A 14,959-nucleotide genomic window follows, 5' to 3' on the forward strand; every position below is an offset into this window, starting at 1 on the left:
ACTCTCCTGTCATTTCAGATCCCGCCTCCCTATTAGCCCATGCACCCTGCTCATCACCTTCAACTGGTTTTCCCCGCCCATTTCCACAACTGTGGCTCATTCTCTCATCAGTCCCTCAGTCCATTTTCCCTTGACCTTGATCTTGTGTCTTACCGCCAAGCTTTCCAGCATTACTTTTCCGGGCTCTGCCTGATCTACCTGTGTTTGACCCAGCCTGACCGTTTTTGGACCTTTGATTTCCTGCCTGCCCCCCATTGGATTTGTTTGTCTGATCGTCTGATTACCTGGTTTGTGACTCTGCCTGTAGTCGGTAAACTGAACTTTCATTGAGACTCTGCTGCCTCATTGTTGTGCTTTTGGGTTCACATTTGTCTGGTACTCGTAAACCTCACATTAATCTAAGTAGGATTAAGAAAGATTTCCACTATTGTTATAACAACAGCAACACTGATAATAACAACAACAAGAAGAATAATAATAATAATTTTGCTGTAATTTTGGAAGGATTCAGAATGTGGAAACTTTAAGTCATAGATCTGCTACATTGTGATTGATTCAAATGTGCCATCCAAACTACTCTCCTTCCTCATCCCTCTGACTCAGTTGGTTTTGTTTGGCTGGTATAACAGCAGACATAGTAATCAAGTTGGACACACAAATAGAAATGCTGTTGTATTTTTATGCCAAAACATAACAAACAACATGTTGCTTCAATGTAAAATGAAATGAAAAGCATATTTCAAATGAGTAATAATGCTTCACCTGTTACCAGACAACCACTTTTTTTTTTGTCTAAGCCAGAAAATAAAATAAAGCCAAAATAAATAAAAAAAAGTTGCTGCTCTTCAATCCTTTAGATAACAGCCATAATCCTCAGACTCAACCAACAGCTGCAAACTATTTATCTGTCTCTGCATAGTAAGTAAGTACACTTGTCACAATATATTCTGCATGCAGGCTTTGGATGGTCATGTGTGAAGTTTGAGAAGGAACACAGGAAAATGCGTTGAAATACAAATTCAAGTAGAAAGTGTTTCAGTGCTGCTGCTTTGGACCGAGAACAAGCTTTCCAGCGACAGCAGGTGATGAAACCGCCATGAGAGCTGGAGGGTTGAGACGCCTGCTGGCTCTCTTCATATCTCCTGCAGCAGGTTGGCAGGGAAGAAGCCAAGCTTACGTCCTGTACTGACCTTCAGGTAGCCGTTCACCTCCTCACCCTTCTTTACCACAATCTGAGAACACACACACACACACACACACACACACAGCAAACACACACTTAGACTGGGAAATTATATGTTTTGCAGGTGGGCATTACTGTAGTTTTTCCTCTTGATGCTTGAGCGTGTTTTTGTGTCTGTGTTATATCAACAACTAAATTATTGAGAACACACAACAATTTTGAGCAGAAATTGATCTGAAATTCAACCTTCAACAGTAGCTACAGCAAACACTCTCCTGTGCAAACACGTGAGGCAGAACAAACCGGATCTGACCATGAAGTGACGAATCATCCTCCACTGGTCCATTAGCTTTTGCATGTGTCTTTTAAAGGAGCTATTTGTAAGTTTTGCTCTTGCTACATGGCCAGTGTTAGCATTAGCAAATGTTTACTTACCACTCTAGAAGAAATGTTGTTCAGCATCAAACGTCTTTCCTTCATTCCCTGTCTCCAGAGGTGGAAAGCAACCCCAGTAACTCTTGTCTGTATCACATCTTTTCTTCTTGATGTTAGCATGCTAACCAGCTAGCCCTTGCCAGTCTCGTCATTTTCTAATAGCGACTCACTATAGCCTCCAAGAGATGTAGCATTGCTCAGAGGATCTATTATAATCTCTTGTATTATAAAGACAATGACGGCCAAAGCTCTTGTCAAGCAACAATGACCACCACCCGCTCCTGGCAAGAAACCACGTTGAGTGGCAGAGAAAACTTACAAATAGGCCCTTTGCAGACAGATCGTGAAAAGGATTTGACTCTAACAGCTCAATTCATGTGACTCAAAAAGGTTGAAGAAAAAATTTAATTTTGAAGAGTCTGCACAAAAACAAGATTTAACACTTAGAAATGGTGGATTTGTCCCTGAACATTCCTATATCTAGATCTGCAGATGTGTTGAAACCACTATGTGTAGATCTGGAACTTGTCCAACAGCATGTGGTGGTACTATATATGATAAAGACACTGTGGCAGACAGCAGAGCGTGCCACTGAAATAGTTTTCACGTCTTCACGAGAGGAATAAGAGTTTTAAAGTTAAGAGTTCAGGCTATAGTTTACTGTGAGGGTTAAATGTAAACAGGTGTGAGGTTTAACAGCAGCGGGGCCGGTGAGTAAGAAACAGCAACATTTCTCTCCTTATGTTAACATGACGCATGCTTTTGTCTGTGTATTTCTGTATATGGTGTGTGTTTATATTGATGTGTCAATCGATGTCTATTGTAATTGCCGTGTCAGTACACATGACCATATTTATTGCACTGAACTGGAAGGCACCATGTGTTTTCTTTTAAATCACATTTTGAATTACTGGTATATAGAAATACAAAGTGAGTGTGTTTGTTGTTTTGACCTTCCTCCTCTGGATCAATGTTTATTAACTCTTAAAGGCGTATGAAACTTCAGCAGCTGAGTGACCTAAATTCTTTGGCATTAATTAAGATTTTAATTAAACAATCTATAGAGAATTAATTTCAAACACGTATTATCAGACAGTGCTCTAGGCTGCATGTTGCTGTGGACACTTCCTCTGTGTATTTGTGTGTAAAGTATGCAGTATGTGCGTGTGTATGTTTGTGCATGTTTGTGCTTGTTTGTGCTTGTGTACCTATAAGTCTACCTTACTCCAGTGTGTTTTGGGCTTCAGTTTGGAGATAAGCCTGGGATTAGGTTTAAATATAGTGGAGACATTTATGGTTCGGTTATATAATGATGTGTGTGTGTGTGTTTGTGTGTGTGTGTGTGTGTGTGTGTGTGTGTGTTGACCTGGTCTTTCTTCAGAGTGATTTGGCCCATCTCTCTGTTGCCGACAAAGGAGCGTGTCACCTTGTAGACCCTCTCTCCTGCTCGCACTCGGATGATGTAGTTGGCAGGTATGAAGCCTGTTCTCTCGCCGATCTTCCCCTGGTGGAACAGAAGCTGTAACAGTGAGGTGCTACAGCTCCAGTTTCACACGTAGAATACTTGGCTCGATTTAAACATGAACATACAGTACGGTCGGTGTGGCTTTGAAAGCTGAGTGACTGACAAAAATAGGTGTATGGATGATCAGTAAACATCCACTGTGGGAAAAAAAATGTTTCTGAAATATTTTCAGATCTGGACCAAGAGATGTAGCCTCACAAAGTCAAACCACGTCTGATCAGCTGTGTTTTTACTAGAAGATTATACAGAGCATCTGGTGTGAATTGATTAAACCCAACCAGAGTGTTTAGATGATGACATTACTTTTTCCTAAAACATACATCCTCTTGGGAAACAATTGGAACTACCTGTAAAAGGAAGCATGACTCAGCTGCATGGTCTATTTAGAACCTGATACTTTGGGAAAATCCTGATCACTTTTCCAGAACCACCACTTTTTCTTTGGTTTAAAAAAAAAGACGAATGACAGTCTAGCAAGTGCTATGTTCATCCAATCAAATGTAGGAAAACTTTAGGTTGTCTGAGAACTGTCAACTATTGTACAACTTACTTTACATGATGGACGACCAGACCAAAATGAAACTGTGGCCTGGCAGAAATTCAGCCAAGCCAGCCCTCATGGTTTACGTTTGTTTATCATTAGTCCTTTGAATATTGATTGGCTTAACAGCTACATAAATATTGTAAGCAATGCTCTAAAACAGGCGACTTGCTGTTGAGCCTTCCCTCCAGCACATAAAATCAGTTTAATTGTTCTGGCTCAAACAAACATAATCATCTAATGGCAAAAGTCCCAGACCGAGATAATGACCAGAATTTAATTAATTGATCCTCGAGCCCTCTGGCTGTCTCTCTGTAAAATTTCATAACTTTTGGAGAAGAGACCAAACTGAAATCATCACCTAGATCATGAACACACACTGCAATATGTTGTGCGAGTGTGTGAGCTCAGACTCACCCTCCACCACTCCTCATTGGAGTCATCTATCACTGTGATGCGGTCCCCAGCACTGAGGAATAAGTTGGATATGAGTACTCGAATATTTGAATATTAAATAATGACACAAGCAAGGCAGAGGTTTTTTAAGAGGCATTGAGAAACACCGGACGAGGTTCTTACTGCACGTCCAGGTCGTCTTTCTCTATGGCCTTGAAGCGATAGAGAGCCAGATAGTAGTGAGACTGACTGAACACACCAATCTTCCCTGGCTGAAGCTTTTTATTCTGGAAAAACACAAACATAAACACCACAACACTGATTCAACATCATTGTATCTTAACCACACTTAATACTTGATATCATGATAACTATATTTTTCATTCACATCATCATCATCATGTCACCTTCAGCTCCACACTCTCTGACCTTGTCATCAGCAGGAGCTTTGTCTCCTCTTTTGTCTCCTTCTGTGTTTGCTGGTACACAAATGAGACAACAAAAATGAGACGGGGATGATCATCAGGCATCGTCAAACATCACAGAGAGACAGCGAGCATGGAGACAGAGACAGCGAGATACAGGGGAGGTGGCACACAGTGCAGCAAAGGTCCCAGCTGGACTCAAACCTGGGACACATATTAAACCATTTGCTCTTTCTACTGCTGACATATACTCACCTCCTTCACCTCCTTCTTCCTCCTGTTTGGGCTGGGACTCATCTTCCTCCATCATCATCATCATCATCTGGACAAGTTAGGAAAGACAATAGTCATACAATCATACAGCCCTTTACTGACAAAAGGAAAAAGCTCAGCAAAAGCAATATAGCAGCTTAGAAACTAATCATGAAAAATTACAATTAACTGGTTTTGTGTAGTAGGACAGCTTCAGTTTTATTAGTGCGTCCACACTCACGTTCTTCTTGTCCTCCGACCCTTTTTTACGCTCCTTGTTGGCCATGATCACACCGATCCGCAGCGTCTCAAACACAGGGTCAGTGCGGTTTGACTGTGCTGAGAGAAAACATGAATCCAGGTAAGAAAAAAACATACAGGTATTTAAATTTCAATACAGTCTTGAATTGTTTTTCCAAAAATATTGAAATCCTACATTGAATTTGTTTTCAGCTTGTCCTTTGATTTGTAATTGTGTCTGATGATGATTTCAACGATTACCTGATCACCAATTACTTAACATAAGTCTCTTTAGTGAATATTTAAAAGGGCTATTTGTAAGTTTTCAGTGCAGCTGAACATGGTTTCTTGCTGGGAGTGGGTGGTTGTGATTGGGATTTGACAAGAGCTTCAGCCAATCATTGGTTTTACAAGACATGAGGATATAATCGGCCCTTTGAGTAGCGTTACATTTTCAGTTGAGATTAAAAGCTAAAGTGAGTCACTATATCGGAAAGTGACAGGACGGGCCGGGGCTAGCTGGTTAGCGTGCTAACTTCAGTTGAAGAAAAGATGTGACAGTGTTGACATTGGCATTGCTCTCCAGTGCTGTAGACGGCTCTTGGTAAGTAAAGGAATGAAGTTTGATGCTGAACTTGCAACAGTTCTTCTAGACTAGTGAGTAAACACCTGTTAATGCTAACGCTGGCTCTGTAGCAATAGCAAAACTCATAAATAGCTCCTTTAAACAAGGAAATAAACACTGAGTTGAGGACGTGCAAAATAGACAAAAATGTTTTGAACATTACTACATGAAGTTTGTCCTGTAAGATATGACAAGAAAGTTTGATTTATGGGTATTTCCTCTTCATGCAGCAGTCGTCATTAGTGGGACTCACAAAAAGGCAGCAGCTGAGATACTGTTGCATTCTGCTGACTGCTGTACAGAGGAGAACTGTACGCTCTTCTGAATCCTGGAGGCTGAAAAGAGGAAACAAGAGAAAATGAAAAACACAGGATATAAAATATATGATCTGCAGTTTAGCTTAGATTTAACATCAAACTACTTTGGAACATGAAGCTCACAATTTTGCCAAAACACCTCTGGAACTCCACGTAGGACTGACACTGGTGGTGGATGCTGGTTTTGCAATCCTTACATCGCAGTGCAAACTTATTGTTCACTGAAAAGAAACAAGAATAAAGCTATGAATGACATCATTTTTAAAGACCGCTGAAGACCACTTGGTTTGTCACGCATTAAACAAAAGGAGACAAGAGGAACATACAAACGATCATGCGTGCACAGACATCGCAAAACTTTGGTTTCTTGCAATAGTGGTCCTTGAACTTGTGTGGTTTGTCGTTGACTGGTTTAACTGGTTCTAGGGGAGGAGGTTCCTCTTTCTCTTCTTCTTCTACCTCCTCGTCGTAGACAAAATATACCTGGAAGGAGAGGAATAAAAATGGGTCATGTGTGGAAGACAAAACACAAGGAAGCAGTTCAACATGAAACACAATGCACCTCAATTGGATGTAACAGTAGAGAATGGCCAACAATGTATATCATAGAGCCTTTTTATCTGCCAGTGTGTTTTCAATTGAGCAAGAAACTTGGATCCTTGGATCCCACTGAATTGTTCTCTGGTTGTTTCTTTATTTAACCCAAACAGTCCCAGTATCCTGCACCACCCACCACCTGACAGATTTATATGAGAACAATTCTATTAATACTGAAGCACCCTGCGGTCTGAGCCACATGAAGTCTGACTGGTCTTTGCACCAACTGTATCACATCAGCCAGAGCCAGATCCACAAATAATGACTTCACAAGTGTCAAGACTACTGCTTTTTTTTTTTTTTTTTTTTTTAAATATCATTCTGCTCAAATCCATTAATTGAGGTTAGAAAATAATCTGCATGATACTGGGAGTGTTTGTTTTTTGGGTTTTTTTCAGACTCTTGCATGGAAACACACTCACACACACATATGCAAATCACAGTCAGGACAGGTTGAAAGGGCTTAGATCTCAAAATAGCCTCCGACATAGACTGACAGAATTCCCAACTGAATGCAACAAAAGCTTGACATTGCTACTCCTAAATAGACTCCAGTCTAGTCAAACAGAGCCATAAGGATGCCACACACACACACACACACACACACACAAACACAGAGTCAGAGGGACGCCTGACAGACTGAACTGGCTCCATCTCTCCATCACTGGCAGGATTAGAGGTGTCCTGTGGCCGTCAGGCTGTGGATTTACGCTACAATAACTGATAATACCAGGGACAGTTCACACATTACAGCACCATTACTCTGCAACTCTATTTAGCTGTCAGGATTCCTAAACAAACTAACCACCATGCATCAGTGTGTTCGTCGACTTACAGGTGATATATTCAAACCCACTTTGGAAATCGCCCACAAATCAATCATATCTGTCCATACTGTATCATCTCATTTTGATGATCCAAGCTTCCTGCCTCCATCCCAATACAATGTTTGTTTGTTGTGCTCACAACACTGAAAATCTACATCTAGAATAATTCAACAGCACCCCCAGGAACAGTGTTACCCACAGAACATACTGTGATCACTGAAACTACTTATTAAAAATATTCCCGATGAAATCTGTTGACATTGTGTACTGTGGATTATCCACAGTTTTTAAAATGTTATTTGTTAAAGCAGAATTGTGTTGTGTTGCTATGGCAGCAGGTCTCAAAACCTGAGCAAATAAAACTAAAATTATCTGCATGGCTGGATGCTACTAGTGCTAAAAGAGAATATATGGTTTTTGGAATTTGAGTAAACTGATTAATTCATGTGAGTGTATGTGTGTGTATAATCTCATACAACCTGTGATCCGTAGAAAACATCTTAATATAAGCTGTACCAAAGCTTGAGTAACCAGTCCTCTGGTTATCTGACTTGTAAACAGCCACTTGACGTGTGTGTCACATGGTAAGTGCTGGATATTAGATGTCTCACCGTGTTGTCCTCCTCCCTCACCACGTTATCAGGGAGAGGTGGGTTGTCATGAATATCCACGGAGTCCTTGTCATCCAACCTGTCATCAGCGGGTAGCAAATGTCACAACGAGAAGCAAATGTTTGACTGCAGAAAATAAATTGTGACATTCTCAAGCTGGTCTTAATATGTCAGTGCCTGTCTCAAATGTTACACTCTAGGTTTTTAAAGTTTCTATGTTCTATATTCTATTTGTTTGTTCTTTAATGTTATTTTAAAGTATTCAAACCTTAATTAACAAACCTCCCAATCTGTTACGTTCCTTACAAGTGTGGAAAAACTTTATCTTACAGTAATTTTTCCATCAAGTGAATGAGGTAATTTATCAAGAGTGTTTTATTCCATCTCCAGACTGAACTCACGAGTCATAATGAGCCATGGTGTTTGGTCCGCTGAGGTTTTGTTCCTCCAGATATTGAGAGATTAGACCAGCAGATGTCACTGCAGACAGAAAACACACCAGCATCACTTCTGTTGCTGGAAAAGGGGATTCCTTTCCCTTTAGATCTCTAATAATATAACATAATCTGTCTGTTTGGCTTCCAGTCACAATTACTGAACAACCAGTTACCTTTGATCTGTCAGACTTGTCCACAAATTGTTAATTTTTTCCCATTATGTTTGGCGTTACTTCAGAAATCAGTGAACAAAGTGTAGTTATTTTCAAGATGCAGCGGACACTTAGGTCTGTTCTGGGGAAGCAACTTGATCTTAGCAAAAGTTAAAACAGGACTCACTTGTAACCTGGTACAAGATATACGTCCAATGCATCTACAGAGGGTTTGGAGCATTTCCCCCCTCTCAAGTTGCTCTATGTTAGAAAACATGTTAAGGGAATGAAAAAATATAAAACATTCAGTGACTCAACACTTAACAAGCGCCCAGCAACTGTTAACAAGGGGTTAGAAATGACTATGGTACGGTAGATCATTATTCTGGATGAGCACACATGCATAATTAATATAAACTGACCGTGAAACTTGAATTCCACTTCCTCTCAAAGAGATGTGGTTCTCGTACAGCCAGTGCCGTCAGGATGCGTCCCCGCAGCACAAAACTTCTGGGGACTCTTTCTAGCTTTTTCTACCAGCCTTGTTGTTCCTTTACATGCTCAACTTTCCAAATGAGGCTCCAACAGGTGGGACATTGGGATGAGTAATGCCAGCAGGCCAACCCAACCTAGCCCAGCCCCAACTATGTGTGTGTTTGTGCGTGTGTGTTTGCGTTGTCCATGTGACTGTTTGGGACAGCTGAGCACTTTAAAAGCTGAGAAGCTCTCCCAGCTGAGTGGTAAAAAACCAGAGCGCTCTGCTTCTGGTTCTTCACTCAATATAGACTAAAGTTAGAATATTATCACACACACACAGACAGACACACACACACAGACACACACACACACACACACACACACACACACACACACACACACACAGACACACACACAGACACAGACACACACAGAAGATGAACATTGATTTCAACCAAAGATGATCAATAATTTGCTGAATTACAAAATATTTATTTTCACTCAGCATGTTGTGCATGTGTTTTATATAAAATATAAAGCTCTGTCCCCTTGAAATCTACATGCTCAGAGTCCTGGTTCTAATAGATACTAAAATGATCACCATTCATTGGTTTAATTATTATTAAGCCAACCCTGGAGCAATGGAAACAAGGGAAAGGGGAAACTGAATGGACAACAGTGCAGCTAGCTTGGAAATAAGACAGATACTCATTTAGAAAAATACAATGGGTCCATCTAATAATGGATTTAAATCTGAATAATTCCAGATACAAAGTAGATGAGTTTAATAAATGTTTAAATGACAATATGACTTGATTCTTATGGGGAGAGCGAAACACTGTATGCACTTATTTGAGTCTACAAGTGAGACTCTTGAGAGTTTGTTAAATAACACCTCTGGGATTGGAGTCAAGAACTATATCTGTTCTTTCAATAAAAATATTTTATCCCCATTACCTAGATGTGTTTCGTGTAATTACAAATGTCAGTCCTCTTCTCTGTCCTCATGTCTATATCTCTACTGTCAACTTTAAAATGACAACCTAAAGTACACCTTCCAATACTGAATAAAACAATCATTGATCTTTGGTTTCCCTGTAAACGGACTGATGCAGTTTTGACTCCCCCACATTTATGGTTTCTAATTGGTACATATACAATTAATAAATGGTCTATAACACACTATATTGTTGTAAGCAGATATTAGGTGTTTTTCAGGGTTTATTGATTAGCTGTCAACAACTTTAAATCCTATTGTGAAGCTGGAATGTCCTGGGCGTATCTCTGTCAGACACAGATGGACAACTGAAAACCCAAAAGGGATGAAGTTAAATTATCTGTTGCTTTTTCCTAAAATGTAAAAAAAAACAAGTGAGGGATAAAATAAGAAAACAGATGTCAGATTATATTTTAACATCTTGTGTAAGATTTTACTTCATCTGCTCAAACATGTTACATGTACATATTTGAGCAGATTGAGGTATAAAGATTGTAGCCTATAGTTGAACAGAAACTGATCTGAGAAACTGTCGGAAAAAAAGATGAAACATAACCTGACAGATCTTCTACCATGTAGATATAAACATGTTTACAGCAGTACGTGTTAAGCAACTGCCTGAGGCCCCACAGCCATCAGGGGCCTCCACACTGCCAAAACACAAAGGTGAAGTCCTCCAGTCATTTTTACTCATAGCTATATAATGCATCACTCCACAGGTGCTCAGTGGCAACAGTAGTTCTAGTAGTGGCTGTATGTCAGTTTGCCACTGTTTTTTTTCCCCCAACCGAATACAAATGTCAAACAAAGCCAGAATAAAATTAGGATTAATATACATTAAGAATGAGGCAGAACATTTCAGAGAAAGAGGGATTGATTCAACCTCCAGGCCCCTCGAGCAGGGACCGCAAGACTCAGCTTCCTCGTCCACCTCAGTTACCTTGTCATCACGCTCGTCACAGATACGCTGGATCGGGCTGCAGATAGCACCATCGATGAGATGGTGCTATCTCCAGGTGAGACAACAAATTGGTGAAATTTCTTAAAATCAAAAACGTCCTTCCTGTGGGGAGCATGAATATGCTCAGTATTTACAGAGGGGTGATGTATTAGAAAAACAGGCCTGAAATAAAGAATGCAGCTGTTTTTTAAATACAGGATACAAGGCGCTAAATGGTTTGATAGTATGAAAAGGATCTGAATCATAAGTTAAAGCCTTCATAATTACCTGATCTCAACCCAACACCTATGGGAGATTTAGGAGTGATATGTTTGACAGCGCTCTCCAAAGTCACCAAAATTCCTAAGTATGCTAAGGACAGTTGTTAAGATGGATTTCCATTTGTAAATGCACATAGAGAATACGACTGTATAGACAGATAACCGAGGTGGAACTGACCTGACTGTGGCTCTGCAGCTCAGTCTTCAGCCAGCTTCAGGAAAGTCAAACAATGAATCACATGACACAGAGGATGTTTTGATAGATTTTTTCTCGACTTTTATATTTTTAAAAACAAACAAAAAATAACAGATTAAATAAAATTTACAGTAGACATATGCAATCATTGTGCACTTTAACTACTTCTTCTGATACGTTCTGCACAGCTGTCAACGAAAAACGCAAACACAGTGGGGCGTCGGGGTGGAGCGGGGGGGGGCAGTTGTTGGAGAGAGGAGAGGACAGAAGAAGTGAGGTAGAGGGCAGAAGAAGAGGAGAAGGGTATGAAGAGGGAAGGAGTAAAGGATAAAGGAAGGCCTAAACTTTGTCACTCAGGGAAAGAAAGAAAAATCACTGAATATATAGATTTCTTTTATTCCTTACATCACTTATATAAATATATTGAACCCCAAAAAACAAAAAAAAAAAGGAGAAAAAAAAAAACTTCTCAGAAAAAAACTGCGCAATACAGAAACCCACAACAGCAGTAAGGCAAACAGAAAGCAAGAGAGGAGAGAGCAGAGAGAGTCCATGAGAGGGACAGAGGAGCAGAGAAAGGTAGGAGGCAGTATGAGACATGGCAAGAAAAGAGGGAGGAGCGGCGGGGGAAAGCAGAGAGAGTGCGCAACTGTGCGTATGAAAATGTATAAATATGTGAGATTAAGAGACGACTGGGTGACAGAGAGTTGAGAAAGGAGAGAAAGCATAGGCAGAAAAAGGAGGAAAAGGAGGGAGGGTTGGAGAGCAGAGGGGAGGAGGAAAAGGTTTGACTGAGGTCGACTGTCCAGTGTGTTTTTGTTATGTGCTACGTCACCCTGTTGCCTGCGTTTGTGTGTCTGTGTCTCCTGGTATGTTTGTGTGTGTGTGTGGCATTGCATGTTGTTGTATAACGGCAGCACACATTCCACGGCAACAGTGAAACACATGCTCGCGTGTCTTGTGTGCTCTTCTGCTATATAAATACAAAACAAAAACAATGAATAAAAACAAACAACAAAATCATATTTGCAACCAAACACCAGCCACCTCATGATTCACACCTTCTTCCCTTTTATACATTTAACTCAAGGTTTTTTTTTTTGTTTTGTTTTTAAGTTGTACACTAAGAGCAGTCCCCCTCAGTCCTCCTTCCTTTTCCACCACTCCACCAAGAGTCTCTCTTTCTTTCTGTCTCTTTCACTTTCTTTCTTTCCTCCCCCTCTCTTTTCCTTTCACTGAGAACTGGCTCTCTCCAACACGCGCAGGTCATAGTTCTTTTTGGCGGCCCTCAGTTTGAAGAGGCTGGCCCCGCTGTTGTTAAGTTTGAAGGAAGCACTCTGGGCAGCCATGGTGCTGGGGAACACTGCCACTACTGTGTAGAGGTGAGCGGGATCGTTGCCATCGCCCTTTGCTCCCCCCACAGTGGCCCCGGGCCCAGCGGTGGCTCCTGGCCCAGAGGGACCTGCACCAGGACAGGGGCCGCAGCCTCCTCGTCCTCCCTGGGGCTCCTTCAGCCACTGGATCTTGGCACCACACATCGACAGCTGGTTGAAGAGCTTCTCAGCTTCCGGGCGTGAAATCCCCTCTGGCAGGTCCGTTACCTCGAGTACTCGACTCACCACTGGACAAAGAAGAAGCAAAGACAGTCAGAGAGATGTTCCAAGTCAGCAGGTTTCACTGCTCAAGCTGTATCTTTACCGACTTGAAGCACCTGTTCCAAAGATGTGCTCATTTATTTCAGGTTAAGACTTTTTTGCAATGTGCAGTGCTTAGACCAATGAGGGTGTGCAGGGGCCCTGAGGCCAGCAGGATACTGGAAAAGAAATCCAATTTGGTGTATTTACAGTTGCTGTAGAACTTTGACTGCAATGCTACCAGCTAATGCCAGTATTTTCACAAAAAACCAATGTTTACTTAATGGCATCCACACCAGCTGGGGCATATGAGGAAGAAAAAAAAGCCACATACTTTGCTGGTTTGTCCTCTAGTACAACACCTGGAGAAACATTCAATGGCTGTAGATGTGCTGGTCGGTGATGGTGCATCTGTAACTTACCAACATCAGTGGTGCCGAGATCTGTTGATGCAGATTTGAGTGTTTGTTTTTTCCCTCGTCCCCCGTGTTTCATTACTCCTTGGCCCTGAACACAGCAACGACAATATGATGAGGCCTATTATTACGATGCAGTAACATGACAAGACACTAGATGGCAGTATAACCAATCAGTGGAAGCCTTAAACATATACGTCTTTGGTAAATGGAGACACCAACGGTTACAAAATACTGCACACTAGTGGGCACAGGAGAGGTGATGAAGCCTACAGCAGAGAGACAGAAAGATGGACAGCTCACATTGGCTTCCATTTGAAATGTTTCTAAAGTTACGTTACTACATCATGGTTACACAACATGCTGCAAAGAAAGATTTTAAACAATTTCCACATAGCTTACATTTAATGACTGTGACTTAAGAAAGTTGTGTCTTTCCCCAACTTCACAACAATGTCTTCATACACAGAACTAAGATATTCTGTCATTACTAGTCATTTTCACCCATTTTACCACCCTTTGCACCCTTTAAAAACAAATTACAAAACAAGTAGATCATTTATCATCTTGTGTTCTTAGATCAAAATAAAGGTTACAGCCTTTTTCAGGGGTACAATCTGAACCAATGATCCAAAAGTGAGGTGTAGCTGTACTGAATTGCAGGGCATTAGGAGTTTCCAATTCTGAGCCACTTCTATACTCAGAAAACAGTTCTGTGCCTTGTTGTGTATTTCATTCAGTTTTTAGAGTGTGGAATTCATGATGGCTCTCTTTAAGCCAGAAATAAACTGAAGTACAGTAATAATAATCAATTCTGCATCCCTACCTGTTTTTTTTTTTTAATGCACACTGACTGAAAGGTTCATATTAAGAAATAACTTCAAACAGTCAATATCCCCACATTTACATTTGGAATCATTGCAAAGACCTGCCAGTACTGACCTGATGGGAGCTGTAGGAGGACTGGCCATGTATGAGGGGAGGCGGACAAAGGCTGTATTGGAGAGGCTGCCCCAACAGAGAGTAGCGCCCATCGCCTAAAAAATTTAAATCGTAAATTTAAAATCAGAACAATCAATCCTGAAAACACTTCAATTTAGAGTTTGATTACCCCAGAAGAGATCAGGTAAACTTTATAACCACTTTTTCCTTTTTTCTAACTAGGTGTCATTATCTCGCTGACGTAAAAATCTCTTTTTAAAGAGAGACCTGGCCGCAGAAAACAGTGTTATAACAATGAATATGCTGACATAGAACAGCCAAAAGGGAGATAAGTGGTGTATTTAATGAGGGTTTACGGACTTGGCAAAGATTTCACATTCAAGATTTTCTTTCAACAAAACTTCAGAGAGTTCAAAGAAAAAGCTGCAAATAATCATTAATGGGTAAAACGGCCTAATGCAGTTCACTACTACAGTACTTTTTGATTTTGGTGTTTTGAGGACGATGTTATAC

The 14,959-nt window shown here is 40.7% G+C and overlaps 2 protein-coding genes across 11 annotated transcripts in view; both read right to left on the reverse strand.

Annotated features, from left to right (window-relative positions):
* Positions 1-659: 659 nt before the first annotated feature.
* Positions 660-9,181, reverse strand: LOC111659795 (SH3 and cysteine-rich domain-containing protein 3). The gene is made up of 13 exons (XM_023412840.2): positions 8,986-9,181; positions 8,376-8,454; positions 7,975-8,053; positions 6,266-6,422; positions 6,063-6,160; positions 5,876-5,957; positions 4,999-5,096; positions 4,761-4,827; positions 4,510-4,559; positions 4,264-4,367; positions 4,102-4,153; positions 2,985-3,122; positions 660-1,232 (listed from the first exon to the last, which is right to left on the reverse strand). The coding sequence occupies exons 2-13, from the start codon at positions 8,390-8,392 to the stop codon at positions 1,134-1,136; spliced, it is 1,041 nt and encodes a 346-aa protein (XP_023268608.1). The 5' UTR covers positions 8,393-8,454; positions 8,986-9,181; the 3' UTR covers positions 660-1,133.
* Positions 9,182-11,510: 2,329 nt separating this feature from the next.
* Positions 11,511-14,959, reverse strand: part of r3hdm2 (R3H domain containing 2) — a 52,256-nt gene continuing 48,807 nt past the window's right edge. For all 10 annotated transcript variants that reach the window (XM_087175752.1, XM_087175753.1, XM_023412853.2 and 7 more), the window contains 3 exons: positions 14,447-14,541; positions 13,511-13,595; positions 11,511-13,075 (listed from right to left, as the gene is read on the reverse strand). In XM_087175752.1, coding sequence (XP_087031878.1) covers positions 12,687-13,075; positions 13,511-13,595; positions 14,447-14,541 — 569 coding nt within the window. In that variant the 3' untranslated portion in view covers positions 11,511-12,686. The remainder of the gene's footprint in view (positions 13,076-13,510; positions 13,596-14,446; positions 14,542-14,959) is intronic.

This window comes from Seriola lalandi, unplaced genomic scaffold, assembly GCF_002814215.2.
Source record: "Seriola lalandi dorsalis isolate HSWRI2012SDOR001 ecotype SW California unplaced genomic scaffold, Sedor1 jcf7180002054488, whole genome shotgun sequence".
NCBI lineage: Eukaryota > Metazoa > Chordata > Actinopteri > Carangiformes > Carangidae > Seriola > Seriola lalandi.

What these genes read in the sequence shown, in the direction of transcription:
- LOC111659795 (XM_023412840.2), bottom strand. An exon ending in TGAGGGAGGAGGACAACACG is followed by an intron (nt 6,423 to 7,974) that starts GTGAGACATCTA and finishes CTCTCCTTCCAG; the next exon opens with GTATATTTTGTCTACGACGA. An exon ending in TCACTCTGAAGAAAGACCAG is followed by an intron (nt 1,233 to 2,984) that starts GTCAACACACAC and finishes GTGTGTTCTCAG; the next exon opens with ATTGTGGTAAAGAAGGGTGA.